Genomic DNA, 15,427 nt, shown 5'->3' with positions numbered 1-15,427 from the left:
TGTCAGGGGGCCCTCTTGTGGTCAAAGTAAGATATGGCTGCTTTATACTATTGAATTGAATTGAATTCAATGCTTTTTTATTGCCATTATATAATATAATGACATTTAAAGTGCACAAATAACAACAACAAATAAATCTATAAATAATAACAATAAGTAATACATGGTCATTAAGTAAGTGATAAATAAATAAGTAGTCAACATAATAATGTATATATTTATTCATGTATTTATTTATTAACTTATTTATTACCTATCTATTTATGTCTAAAATGCCTTTCCTATTTCTGCATCCTCACCCTCTTGCTACTGTGACAACGAAATCTCCCAAATACGGGATGAATAAAGTTGTCCAATCCAAAGTTATCCAATAAGTAGTCAACAACAGAAGTAGGGAAGTGCAAAAATGACAACAACAAACGAATGAACGTATAAATAATCAATAAATAAGTAGTCAACATCATAAATAAGTAGTAAGTCAAGATAGATAAGGAGTCAGCAGGAACAAGTGGTCACATAAATAAGTAGGTACAAAAGTGACTAAGCCTATGGAGTTTTAGTGCAAGTACAAGATAAGAAATTAATCTTGATTAGGTCTTCCTAGGTGCAGAACTCCAGTTGAGTATGCTGGCGGCTCTTGGGAACAAACTGTCCTTGAGTCTGTTTGTCTTGGCTGTTATGGTCCTGGTCCACGAAAACAGCATTTCTTTCCCAAATGATTTTTTGTGACCACGCAAAACATCCATTCCATTTTGAATGGAGCAAATTAGTATTCAATTCTAATGCATACACAAAAAGACTTTGCCACGGCTTGAAGATTTAAAAAGAAAGAGGCCAAAAATAAGAGGATGACAGAGAGCCAGTTTAATAGTAATAATAACATTTAAAAAAAACGGTTCTCCAGAAAAGTAAATCATGCATTATATACTCCATCCGATAAAAAGCTGTAAACACAAACATTAGGTCCCCTTTCGGAAGGAAAACACTGGCATAGTAAAAAGATTTGTACCCAGCAGGAGCCACGTATACAAAGTGAGAAGACAGTGGCAGTGTGAACTGATACAGAGTGCTACAAGTACAGATAAAGTACACATGCACTCATGTTATCACAGTCTGTTTGGATTAAAGTGCCCCCAATACGAGGTGAATTTTAAATACATAAATCGTTGGCTGCATTAAAACCACCCCTTGGTGTCTTTTGTTGTTCACAGATGCTACAGAGTGATGCACAAGAACCATAATAGCTTTTTTTTTTTAGCTACAATACATTTTTCATTTTAGTCAGCTGTATAATTGATTCACGCGTCGGCACCCCCAATACGATGTGTGTTGGGGGGTGCAGGAGATGAAAAGAAGGGTTCAGTGGATATATTGATGGGGGAAGAACTCGACAGTGTTGCTTAGGGGGGGTCAAATATATAATGTGTATATACACACACTCAGGTTTAAGAAAATATGTTTTGTCAGTCTGTCACAGTATCTTTGATATACAAAAAAAACACTGATTTTGCATAACACGCATGGCTTTTCAAGGGAAAAAATGCATAAGGGTAATAATAAGCATCTATAGACAGAGTCCTTCATCAAATGTGTCCACTTGTTGATGAGTCAAGAGGACTTGACTACTTTTTATTCACACACAAAGCAAAACAATCTTTTTTTTACAAAAATATGGTGTACAACCCTTTTATGAAGCAATAGATTTTTTTTATTTAAAAACTCTTACAGTGGACTCACCCATTGGACTGACAGTGATGGGGCGAGACGTCCAATCCATGAAGGTCTCCCGGATTGGACGCCCAGTCGTCACAGTTTAAAAAATGGCATGCAACAAGTTAAATATCATGAAAAAGTGGGGGTCATGACTAGTATATTTCCATTTGTATTCAATTCAATGTCTTTAATTTAGCTGTTATTGTGAATTTAAAAAAAAAATCAAAATATCTATCCAATAATAATGGCCAATATGTCTTTTTCTAAATAAATCTACAATCGTGACTTTCTAATAGTTGTCCACTCTCCCTGAAAGGGTTAAAATTCAAATCCTATTTTAAAAATAATGCATTCATTCATTAACTTTCCATTCCGCACATCCTCACTAGGGTTTCGGGGGTGCTGGAGCTGATCCCAGCCCACTTTGGGCAGTCGGCCGGGGGACACCCTGAACCAGCCAATCACAGGGCCCAAATAAAACAAACAACCATTTTCACATACTTAAGGACAATTTACCACGCATGTTTTTTGGGACGTAATAGGAAACCACGCAGGCAGTTCGGGACCCACCGGGGATTGAACCGCCGCTCTTAGAACTGCGTAGCGGACGCGCTAACCACTTTGTGCCGCCTACATACAATGCAACAAATTCAGCTTTGCCAATGTGATAATTCTGTAGTTCCGCCAACAGGCCAAAAAATCCCCAATCAGTTTTTTGTGCACATTCGCGCCGCCGCTGAAGCCTTCAGACATTCCGACTCCGTCGACCAAAATATGGTAGAGACGAGCCCACGTGGATGGTGCGTTCGCTGTACCGCATTCTGACTAATGGTGATTGTGTGCAAAGCCGAGGTCCCGTGCCTGGGAAGAAGTTCAGGGGCACGGGGATCGAACGGGGGTACTCCGACCGGGAGAGGGTACCGACATGGGGGACGGGATGGCAGAATTTGCTTGTTTTTCCTGGTCCTTGCCACCTTTGTCTTTTCCCTTCCCTCCCCCGGCGCCTTGGCCCTCGAGACCCTCAGAGTTCTCCAGCATTTCCTGGATGAGCGGAGGCATGGAACCGGGGATCTCCATTTTCAGTGTGATTACTCGTTCAGCTCCTAATTAGAAAAAAAAATGCAAAAAAAGCATTGGAAAAAACACTAAGGCCTCATGTCTTTTTATCATTTGAGCCATTTTTTTGTTTTGTTTCAAATAATTGAAGGAATTTGCCGCTGTATGTACAATCTTCCCTCGATTATCGCAAATTCACTTATTGGCGATTTTTTTTTCTGCTATTCATTATTTAAAATGTTGTTGTTTTTTAAAGTTCATAAATATGTGAAAATCCACGCTGAAACTGGTAGTTATAATAGGGGTGACCCTACTTGGCGATTTTTCGATTATGTCTGGTCTACATTAACCGCGATATTCGAGGGATTACTGTAGATGCCTCTACTGATCCTCACCCTTGACGCTGATGCTCCTGAGGTCAGTAATCTTCATGAGGATTTTGGGGAACATGCAAGGTTTGTCAGGCCTCCTCCTCCGGACATAGAGCTGCACAAACGGGTTAGAACAAAATACATGGGCTTTAAATTTTTTAAAATGATTTGAATGTGTATGTGAAACAAAACGTGGCTGCAGAATTTTTATATGAAATGTCAAACCTTCAGAGCTTCCAGCATCGGCTCTTGAAGAACATCCACTTTGTCTGACTCCTCCAGATCTTGACGGTCTACGGACAAACAATTTTTTTTAAAATTTCATTCTCTTCTTCTTTTTTTAAAGTTATGTAACTTTTTCACATAAAATGCCCAAGGAAAAATACACGAGTCAAACATTATTACCTCTTATTTTCAATACTAATGCTTCATATATTTAATTGCCCATGGCAAAATAAGTGCAGGCCACAGTTACACGACATTTTTATGTCCAATTTTTTTTTTTCACGACTGCAAACGCTCGATTATCCATGACAGTGTTGCGTACATTTTAAAAGGCGAATTGGGATATTATTTTCCTTTAGATGAGGCGTGCACAAACCGTATTTTTTACGAAACTTTTTAACAACAAGAGGTGCGTTCAGGGCCACCTTGGAAATCACAGCCTCGCAAATGCTAACCTCATATTTTTTGACAAACCTTTTTAACAACAAGAGGTGCGTTTAGGGCCACCTCGGAAATCACAACCTCGCAAATGCTAACGTCGTATTTTTTGACAAACCTTTTTAACAACAAGGTGCGTTTAAGGCCACCTTGGAAATCACAGCCTCGCAAACGCTAACCTCAATTAAAACGCAAAAGACCATACAAAAATACAGTACGCTATACATATGGTGGACAGTCTCATATTAAAAACTGCAATACCTCCACAGAGCAAGCAGATGGCGCTAAGTAATCCCGTTTCCGCGTCATCCATTTCCAACGGGAGCAGCTGGTTGGCGAAAGAGAAGACCAGGTCTGTGAGTGGCCCAAACCCGGCGTTGTGCATCTGCGTGCGGTTGAGAGTCAGACCGTCCGAGAAGGTCATGGTGTCCTGGTCCGGGGTGTACCGCGTGCAGATCCTCAGAATCTGAGATAAAGCAAGCCCACTTGTTTAAAAAAAGCCCGGAATTGAGGTATTTCAATGCAGCTGGTTCAATTGCGAGGGTAAAAAAAACAGACCAGTATGTCAAGACAGGCAGCTTTGAGGAGGGTGATCTGATCGGCAATGCTTAGCGTGGTGAAGCCGGGCAGGTGCTTGGCGAACTCCACTGTCTTTATAATGCATTTGGTGGACAGTTCGCTAAACTTGTCCCAAAGGTTGACATCCAGGGGGACGCGGTGCTCGGCGCTGTTGCTCTGCGGGCGGGAAAAAGGGGACGTCAACATTTTTTCTTACTTGACAGAAACAAAAACAAACACTCAATAACATTTCCGCTAGATATTCCAAGTACAGTCATACCTCTACTTACGAATGCCTCTAGGTACGAAATTTTCAGGTTACAATTTTTTTATTGGCTGTCACACAACAATCACTATCCATGTTTCAAGATTCTCTCTTACATACCTCTCCACCTCGGTTAAATTAAAAATCGTACAAATGCATATTTTCACACACACATAGGGCACACGTAAAAGTCTAAAATGTACTACAAACTGGACGGCTTTCGGCCCAAGTAGAACGTGCTCTTGCCATCATCTGGCGGACAACCACGAGTATTACGTCTCCCATAATAACTATATTTCAGCACTGCAGGAGACATTTTCATATTTTTTTTTAAATTTTAAGACATTAATAAATAATTCCCTTATAATTTTCTCTCATGTTTGTGTGTTTCCTCACAGCTTTCATACTAAATTGGGACACTGACTAATTTTAAAAAGTTGGTAGTTGTGTAAGGACTGTGGAACAAATTAGAGATTTACATATAAAGTACACCTCTACTTACAACATTTTCAAGTTCTGGAACCAATTAATTTTGTAAGTAGAGGTACGACTGTAGGACAGTTAGTTTTAGTACCGTGGTGTATTTTCCCAGCTGACCCAGAGAAGGAAAAGTGTTTTGGTGGGCACGGCGAACTCGCTCAATCATCTGCTCCGTTTCTGCCGACAAGACGTAGACCTCCACCTCCATTGGCCTCTTCTCCTCCTTCTTCTTCTTTGTCCGGTCGTTTCGGACCACTGAGCACAGAAGTGGGGTCTTAGTAAGTTTAAAGACATTTACAAATTAGGATCAAAATGAAATAAAATGACAATATTTCTGCCTTTGAAAAGAGAATAAGTCATTTATGATTGGAACATTAGTGTAGTGTTTTGGGAGCTTTATTTAGGTACACAATGTAAATTGGAATATTATTTGGATATGATTTTTGAAATTTGCTTAAATCAAAATGACAGACATTTTGGGATATTATTTGGCTTAAATAGATATAAAATTGCAGATGAGTGCATTTACTAAAAATGCCACCAGAGAGCGACAAAAGTCAATACTAAAGTGGTTCAGCTCAACTATACTCCAAATTGGAGTACATACAGTATTTCTACTACAAAACTACAAGTGTTATATTTTTCCGTTTTTGCATTTTTTAATCCTAACACATTAATCTCAAGGTAATATTTTTGCTAGAAAACAAAACGGGGTGTCAAGATAAGTGGAAATCAAATTTTGGGTCATGCAATTATTAGCACATATATAAAATTTATAAGTAAATAAAATAACAATACTAAAATGTAATTTAAAAAAAAATGTTATACATATTTAATTTGAATCATCTTAAAATAAATGAAGTAAAATTGACTTTTTTGGCCTCCCATAACGATTTTTTACAACGACAGACGTCCGATCCTGAAAGCCTGCCTGTATTATTGTTTTATATCTCAACGACATTGACGATGCTAAGCGCGCAATCCATTTTGACTCCATCGCCCCTCCCAGTCAAAATGGAGGTCTGGCGCCGCCAACGTTGCTAAAGGAAAACGCTCAGAATGAATTAGTCAAGCACGCACGCGACCCAACGGACGACGTGTAGCGTTAAACTCACACTCCTTTGACATTCCCACTTCGAAACATTTCTGCAGACGACAGGACTGACATCGGTTCCGTGTGACTTTATTGATGATGCAAACTTTGTCTCGATGACAAGTGTAGGCCATGTTCTTCTGGATGCTCCTCCGAAAGAACCCCTAAAACAGATAGGGCAGAATATAGCAGTTTTTAAACAGTGTACAAAGTACACCCAAAAAAAGCCTAGAATATCTTTGTAACCGGAAAAGTGAACGTGTATTTTTCTTTTTGGAAAGCTTTTAAGGTGATAAGACAGGATCAAGCGTGACCCGAGAGCGACAAAAACTCCGAAAGGTCTATAAAAGTAAATACAAATTGCATGTAAAGACTGTGCGTGTGTCTATTGGATTAGGTCAAGCTAAACGGATTAGCGATTCTAGGGGAGGTGTAAAGGTCACGGCCTCCACCCTGACACATTATGCAAACACCCCGTTGACTCAACCAACCTCGGTGTGAGACTTCCCGCAGTTTTGCCTCGCCGCAGCACTCCTGTTTTAGTTGTTGTTGTTTTTTCTTCTTCAGAATATACCGTATTTTCTCGCATATTAGCCGCCTACGCGTATAAGCCGTACCCTTAAAACTGTCTTAAAATCTTGCCTCGCTGCAGCGCTCTTGTTGTTGTAGTTGTTTTTGTTTTTTTTCTTCAGAATATACTGTATTTTCTCGCATATTAGCCGCCTTCGCGTATAAGCCGCATCGTTAAAATGGTCTTAAAATCATTGAATTGTACAATTTCTCTCGTATAAGCCGCCCTCTGATTCACAATTTTCACTTCCATGTTCTTGGTTTTAATAGGGAGTACATATGTGTTATTTAGAAGGGAAAATCTTAGCACGTGGTATTTCTGAGATACTGTATTAATCGAAAGGATCGTCTGCTGGATGCACATTCCGAATGGATGTTGCCTGCACATAGACAAATTCAAAAAGGAAGTCATGTGACCAGTACAACCAGGAAGTGTGTAGGGGTCTAGTATGTCACCCCTAGGTAAGATGGCGGCGCCCTGAGCGAGCAATGACAGGAGGCACTAGTGAGTTTTTTCACATTTTATGCTACATGCGGTTAATTTTTCCTAGAATTTCACTCATAGACGTCAAAATTAATTTTGTTTATCGTTTGATCTGTTTATCTTTTCTTTATTTTGAAATAAATGACCGTATCGGCCGCATTATCTTGCGTTATGGCATTTTGTCTTTGTCACCTTGCAGTTCAGTGTATGTCAAATGTAATTTGTGCGCATATAAGCCGTACCCTTGATTCAGTCATCAAATACGGCTTATATGCGAGAAAATACGGGATGTCATGATTGTGCGAGTTGGTGTACCTTGCAGCCCTCGCATGCGCTGACTCCATAGTGGTATCCTGAAGATTTATCTTGACATACAAAGCACGGCTTGTAGATGCGTGGCGGAGGTGGCGGAGACGGGGGTGTTGTGACCAGCAAATCTTCTCCAGAACTCGTGCTTTCAGTTTCTATCGCTGCGAGAAGAGAACAAAAATTTGCTGCAACACCCATTCAATTACATTTGTTTTTTCGTGTCAGCGGACGATTCACCGATTGCTTCGTAACTTACTTAAAATGTAATTTTGTTACCAATTGGGCAAATCTGTTTTGCGGTGACCACGGCTAGGCTATGTTTACAAGCAGCTCGGTTTCAGGTCTGATGGTCTTGACGGGAAAATGGGTCAGAAAGTCATTGTGGCGCAGAGCTAACTGAATGCCCTGGTTTTGGATCCAAGATCTGGATCCAGGTGCAGAGGCAGATTTTAAAACCAAAAAAGAAGGGGCTGTGATTAAAAACCAAAAAAGAAGGGGCTGTGATTAAAAACCAAAAGGTATTTTCAATTTAAAGTGATCACAGATTTTACAGTCGTGTCAAAATGTAGACCAATTACCCACATGCCTTTTGTCAACCAAACAATTCAGCACCGTTATGAGAAATCAACGTTTTCATTTGAACATGGGCAGACAGAAACTGGAATAAAGTGACATGAAATTGGAATAAAGTGACATGAAACTGGAATAAAGTGACATGAAACTGGAATAAAGTGACATGAAATTGGAATAAAGTGGCATGAAACTGGAATAAAGTGACATGAAACTGGAATAAAGTGACATGTAACTGGAATAAAGTGACATAACAGGCCTCAATTTTCTCAATAACTGAAAAAAAAAAGAAAAACAACCAAAATATCTAAACTTCAACTTAAAACAGTCATACATACAATCCTTGTTTAGTTAAATAAATAAAAATTAAAGTTGTGCTGCTTTAATTGGATTGGACTAATAAATGCAGATGTAAATACAACGGCGAGACTACTTAAATACGTCTTACAATAAATAGACAGCGTCATCTGGACGTCTTTTTGGAGAAATATTCTCAAATTGGACATTTTAAGCATTTTAGTTGAATACCTTTTATTATATTGGATACATGGAAAAATGTATGGCTGGTGCAATGATTGTAGCACAGGTCTAAACTGCATTAAAATGTGTTTTGGCATGGAAAGAAGATGAAGAAATCCTTCTTTCGTGTCGTCTCCTTAATGTGTAATCATTGATCTACGATGCCCCTCAATCATGTCAGTTGAATGAGAGACCTCTATAAATCTCTGATATGGCACCTCATAAAACGATGGCCCTATTAAAGATATCATTTATGAGGTGAGGTTGGCAGTTAAGGAGGGGGGATAAAATGTGTGCCTTTGCTAAAGACTTGGACAAGAGCACATTGTGTACATTTCATAGTAAAAGGATGCTCTGAAATAAATGGATGAGGAAGGTTTTTGCATTTTTAGGAAGGTAGTATATATGTTTTATTTAAATAATCATTTTATGCGCAAGGGCAACCTCGGTTATTCTTTTTTTGGTGATTTAGGACATTTGCATTTGTTTTTACTGCAGATTTTACATGACTAAAAGAACTATGAGGATTTTTTTGGCACGTTTCACCGTTTTTGTTTGGCTCAACTCGCTACGTATCCCAAAGAAAAAAAACAGTCTTTGTGATGGCTATCATTACCTGAGCTGTAGTTTAGAACTTTTCCTTCCCAACAATTTGTCTGGAGCCTCTGTGGCCTTTTTTTGCTTTTGTTCAGAGACATGGCAATGATAGAGTGTGACACATTCTCAGGTCGTGACCCTCCAGATTAAAAGCACAATCCCTTTTCTTCTCCCCCTTTTCCCTGTGCCTCCACTAACCTCTAACCTAACACACTTCCACACACATACCGACTCCCCCCTAACCTACCCTACCCTACCCTACCCCCTACCTTGGTAACCATACCAGACATTCCACTATAGAGCGATTGAGCTTCCCTTCATTGATGTTCTCTCTTTCAACAAGGGAGGATCAACACAGGAAAAAAAGGGACTCTTCATATCCTCAAATCCACATCCTAATTAGCCTATCTTCCCAACTGACACTTCATTCGTATTTTTACTTCTTTTGCTATGGCACACTATTGAAAAGGTAACAAATCATGTGCAGTCTTCCTAAAATATGGTACTTTAAGCCAGAAATTCAGATTTAAAGCCACTTTGGCATAATTACAGCGATGCAAACGGGTATTAAAAGCACAAAATATAGCAAAAACCAAGGGTGTCAGATTCGGGTTGGTTCGCGGGCCGCGTTAACGTCAACTCGATTTCATGTGGGCCGGACCATTTTAGATATAATATTTAGATTTTTAAAATATATATATATGGATTAAAAGAACTGGATTAAAAGCCCTGAATATTCAGTTTTTTATAGATCTAAAACAATGTTTATTTTAGCTTTTTTTAAATATATTTTTAGATTTTACAAAATGATTTGTGAACGAAAAACACAGAAAAAATGGATTAAAAAATTACAATTACTGATTTAAAAGGGGGAAAATCAGGAAATTTAATATACATCTATACTCTTCATTTTAATTTCATCCTAAAACAGAAAGTCGGCACTCATGATTTACTTTTCCGGGCCACACAAAATGATGCGGCGGGCCAGATTTGGCCCCCGGGCCGCCACTTTGACACCTGTGGCAAAAACAATAAGCTTCCGTCAGATGGCAACGACCGTTTTAAAGCCTAAAAGACTCGTAAAGTGATACATAATGCTGACATTGACACTAAGGTTCACTTATAGTATAATCCATTTATTCCATATCAGTTATTGTTACATTATTGTTTTTTAGTTCAAATATGAGACATTTAAATTGCGTTTACTGGACCAAATAACCTAAAATCTGCTACTTTAGGCCAGAAATGCGGCTCTAAAGTCACTTTGGCATAAATACAGCAATGCAAACGTGTATAAAAAGCACAAAATATAGCAAAAACAACAAGCTTCTGTCAAATGGCAACGTCAGTTTTTAAGCCTAAAAGACTCGCAAAGTTATACATAATGCTAACATTGACACTAAGGTTCACTTATAGTATAATCCATTTATTCCATATCTGTTATTGTTACATTATTGGTTTTTAATTCAAATATGAGACATTTAAACTTTGTTTACGGGGCCAAATAATGTAAAATAATACAAAATAAGCATTTATTGTGTGTGCAGCCTGGAAAAAAAATAGAAATTGAGCAAAACTGTCTTCAGGTAGTCGCTGAATGAAAGCAAAGGGCAGAGATACGAGTCAGAACAAATCTACAGTGGTTTCCTGGAAAAGTAAGATTAAACAGTGCGTGAGATTATCTAGAACTGAAGCAAAGATAATGGGTAAGTATAGTGCGCTTGTGAAGGCAGGTAAAAGGGATCATCAGGTGATTAAATGGGGCTGTACAGATGATGCACTTGAGTTGTAGGGCAGCGAAAGACGGGAATTAGAATTAAAGCGGGGTCAAGAAAGGTCAAATGAGGCACAGAGTGAACGCATGAACGATAATGAACCGCGAGGCACGCTAGTTTAGATAACATTTTTCAAGTTCTTGTGGTTACTCGCAACAAACCCAAGTATTTACAAACTGTAGTGAGCTAAGACACTCGCAGGAATCAACATTCAATTTGTGGCTTTTCATTTTAATTGACGAGAATCCCGTTGGCTACTAAACAGAGCTGTGATTGTATATCGCCTCCTTAGCATTGAGGTTTTTTTTTTTTACTGTTCTTTCACAAGGATAAGGCAAAAGGTCAGCTTTTTCATATTATGCAATGTGTAGGATTGCAAAATAACCGAAAAGATGGATTATCATTTTCAATTCTGATGAAATCAAATACTGTAAGTGCAAAGATAATTAAATGGCACTATTTAGTCGATTTTAATCATTCCTACTAACATGATCACACTAGAAAAATTCTAGATGAGTGGCTGGAATCAGGAAAAATGCGGGTAAAATCAGTCCACCAAAAAACTTTGCGTTCAATGGTCCATGACCAAAATGTAATGTTTAAACCGCAGACTCAATTCCTGTGCTTCTGTGTTGTACATTCCGACAAACGTAATTATCTCAGAACTTAAACGTGGACGATTAATCGATTGGATTGAATAATTTGATAGGAAAAAAAATCTTCGAATTACATCTTGCCACTTTGATTAATCGTTTAATTAAAGTGGGCTTGTAATTATTTGTTTTGAAGATTCTCTATTTAATTTTAATGATTTAGGAGGATTCATTGCCCCCTTGTGGCAACAGGAAATAGTACATCGCTCCAATCTCCATTGGCCACATTTTTGAGAGCAGCAGAATGAGCAGCGCAAGTTTTAGGGTATGAAAAATAATCCAAAATTCTATAAAATAATGATTTATACTACTGTCTAACAAGTTGTTTACTTTTTAGGACAAAGAAGTATACGTTTATGTTGATGTCAAGAGCTGTGGTCGTCAAGCCAATCCACGTGTTGAGCGCCGGTAAGCAAGATAAATGCTATATATTAAACCTCAATGCTAAATTGTTTTATAATATGTTGTTAGGCTAAACTATGTCTTATTCGAAAATTCCTGAAAAACAATCATTGTTGTCAAGGTATTGAATATTATTGGGGTTATACTATAGTTTTTGAGTACTAAATAACATGTTAATTAGCTATTAGCACGATGCTAGCGCTAGCTAGTCGCGAGTGGCTAATCGCTAAGATAGTGTTGAATATTATTGGGGTTATACTATAGTTTTTGAGTACTAAATAACATGTTAATTAGCGATTAGCACGATGCTAGCGCTAGCTAGTTGCGAGTGGCTAATCGCTAAGCTAGTTTGAAGATATATTCAGCCAATTTGTGCTGGTCAAAACAAATGTTTTGAAAGAATAAACCAAAATAATATTTTTTTGGACAAGGCAATATCCCCCTTGTGTCAAATGAATGAATGCTGACTCTTTGCTGGAGGGCAGAGTGAAATGGGCTAGTTCTAATCCGCTACAATGCTGCCATATTCAATAATACATTTACATTACACTGCAGCTCTTCCACTGTTATCAGTGTCTGAAGTCCACTGTTCTTTCTATTTATTTTATTGACCCATATCTGATGAAAATGAGCCCTTTGTATGAAAAGTCCAACACTGTCCAAAAGAAGCCTGTTTTTTTCCGCTTTCTGAAAAATGCCTTTTCTAATGTTGAGTTCACAGGACGTGCTGAAATTTACAATGAAAACTTTAATTCTTAGGGTATTTCCAGAAAGTGAAGGCACAAAACGGCAGTTGTGTATTTTTTTTGTGTCACATTGTTAATTATTCTAGATGTTGTCAGTCTTTTTAAAGAAAAGCTCTTTAAATTCATTCTTTCGAGGTTTGTATGTGCACTTTATATAGGTTATTACCGCTTACCTCCCTGGTATACATGTATGAAAACTGTGCTGACGGTTATGTAATATTTGTCTGTTTGCATCATTTACGCTTAAAAATGTTGCGCAAGTGCGTCATTTTTTCAAATGGCAAAAGCAAATTTTGGACTGCTTTATAACTGTTTAACCAAAAAGTAGCTCTTTTTTTAGGAAAAAAAAACGTTACATTATGCCCTTTTAAAAATGGTCTTCCTAAAACTGCAGAAAAAGCACCATGGACTACTGCCCTTTCTTTTTTTGCCAGCCCATTAAAATAAAAATGCAACCCGAATTTAAAACCAATCTCATCCAAATGCATTGCACAGAAAGGTAAGCAAAAACCGAGGACTCTGTAAAGGATAATGAATTCATAAGTAGCCGTCGAATGCCATATTTTTCTCATTTGTCGAATGTGTTGTGCCATCCCAACATACAATAAATGCCTATTTGATATAAACACCGACCCGCAACTATTCAACTCCTCCCTTTTCGCACACTCGGGTCAAACTTAGTCAGTGTACTCTCACATTCTCAGGCAAACTGTGAGTGTGAAGGGATCCATGTAGTGTGTGAGTGTGTATCGCCGTGTACATGCGCCCCCTTTTGTGTGCGAGTGTCTCTCTTGCGGACTTGGGGAGAGAAGAGGGGTCATTCTGTACAGAGAAGTGATGACTGGGCAGCTGACACAGGAAAGAAAGAAGCAGATAGAAGGTGGATAAAGAGAGGGAGAGATGTAGGTCACTTCCCAATTGTCAGTGAGTCACCGCTCTGGATCACACCCAAACACGCACACCCCCGCGCACACACATACAAAGCAAAGTGCCGTCCCACCGCGACTGCTTGCAAATCACTGGAGCGCTCGTCAAATGTGAATGTGTGTCGGTGTCCATTTGGCCTTTGACCTTTGACCAGTTTAATGCTCATCATTCCAGTCACACACAAAGAAACACAGACACACACTCTGCAGGCAAACCCCCCATCGACCACCCCAACGTGCCTACTCGTCACCAAAAACTGAAAAAAGTCCTCACCAAAATAAAACAAAAAAAACCTATTAGGTCTATGTTAAGAGCCTAACGGCACATGTAGGGGGATCACTTATCTCATATGGGTTTTAGCAAAGAGTGACAAAAAAATGAAAATTACAACTCTAGTGGTACAGTAAATACTGCTAAACCTGAAGTACTCTGCGTTTGATGTAGTAGTTGGTATACTTGTAGGGAGATGGCACTTCAGTGACAAACAACTCGATGGCGTAGGGGGATTATTTAACATGGAGAATAGATAATAAAGATAAAGCATCACAATGCTAAAGTTTTTTCCGTCAAATTTAGGGTGTGCGGCTTATTTACAGGCACACTTCATAGTCTTAAAATTGCAGTCAGTTAGTCAATAAGTAACTATATGTATTTATTTTAAATTAGCTACATTTTGTTATTGCAGACTTATTGTTATTGCAGACATATTTTTATTGCGGAAAACATTAGTTCTTACAATTGGATAGCAAATGGGGGATGCAAAGTGGGCCAGAATTGGCCCCAGGGCCCCAAGTTTGAGACCCCTGTTCTATAGATGGACAAGTTAAACAAATAATAACAATAATAGAATTGTTAAAATGTAGGACACTGGGTTGCAGCAATACTTACAGTGGCAAGATCCGCTCCAGTGCCTGGCTGACACCAGGGACCCCCCGAAGGGCCTCTGAAGCCCCCCGACGCTGGATAGAAGTCCTTTCTCAGGCTCGAAACCCGGTGGTCTGTGGTAGTAGTCCATGCTCAGGAAAGAGCCGTTGCTGGGGCTCAAACCCACGACATCTACGCTTTCGTACATCCCCACGAATTCTTATTGGATTTGCTTCCTCTGGGTTTTTTGGGGGAAAATTGAGTGTAAAATGAGACGCAGTAGGAGAGGAGATAAGAGTTCACATCTTCATAGTGGACGCAGGAGAGGGGGAGATAGAATGATAGATAGATGGCTGCTGTTCTTTTGACTTTTCAACCCCGAACAAAAGCGTCGTTTGCTGTCAAAAGCTTTTAACCTATTTTCTCCTCTTTTTTCCCCACATTCACGGTACTATAAGTGCCAGGAAATGAACGTGGGTGGCGGTGGGGATTCGAGTTCATTCAAACACACAACAACGCGAATAGGGTTGCAATATCGACACACGTGGTGTGTATTGACTTCACACAAAGTCCAAAACGTACCTTTGTCAGAACTACTACCGCTGAAGATTTGGATCGCTAGCTAAAATTAAATCCAGTCCAGATCGGCGTCATTCGGCTTTTCAATGTGCCCAAGCCGGCGGTGTGTCGTTCAATCCATGGCCGCCCGTAGGAGTCGAAAGTGGCCGGAGGTCCGGACTCCCACTCGGTGGCATTCGCGGATCGCCTCGCTGCAGTTCAACGAGTCCTCGCGGAGATCGTGGTTCGAAACC

General features: G+C 39.2%; 1 protein-coding gene across 1 annotated transcript; it reads right to left on the bottom strand.

Moving 5' to 3' along the window:
* Positions 1-1,583: 1,583 nt before the first annotated feature.
* Positions 1,584-15,202, bottom strand: LOC144088768 (retinoic acid receptor alpha-A-like). Its single transcript, XM_077619423.1, has 9 exons — positions 14,640-15,202; positions 7,569-7,723; positions 6,222-6,363; positions 5,201-5,361; positions 4,362-4,538; positions 4,065-4,269; positions 3,366-3,433; positions 3,165-3,255; positions 1,584-2,816 (listed from the first exon to the last, which is right to left on the bottom strand). Exons 1-9 carry the CDS (start codon positions 14,821-14,823, stop codon positions 2,587-2,589), a joined length of 1,413 nt encoding a protein of 470 aa, XP_077475549.1. The 5' UTR covers positions 14,824-15,202; the 3' UTR covers positions 1,584-2,586.
* Between the last annotated feature and the right edge of the window lie 225 nt (positions 15,203-15,427).

This window comes from Stigmatopora argus, chromosome 14 (assembly GCF_051989625.1).
Source record: "Stigmatopora argus isolate UIUO_Sarg chromosome 14, RoL_Sarg_1.0, whole genome shotgun sequence".
NCBI lineage: Eukaryota > Metazoa > Chordata > Actinopteri > Syngnathiformes > Syngnathidae > Stigmatopora > Stigmatopora argus.
Note: the sequence above shows the minus strand (reverse complement) of the source record. Positions and strands in the feature narration are given on the sequence as shown.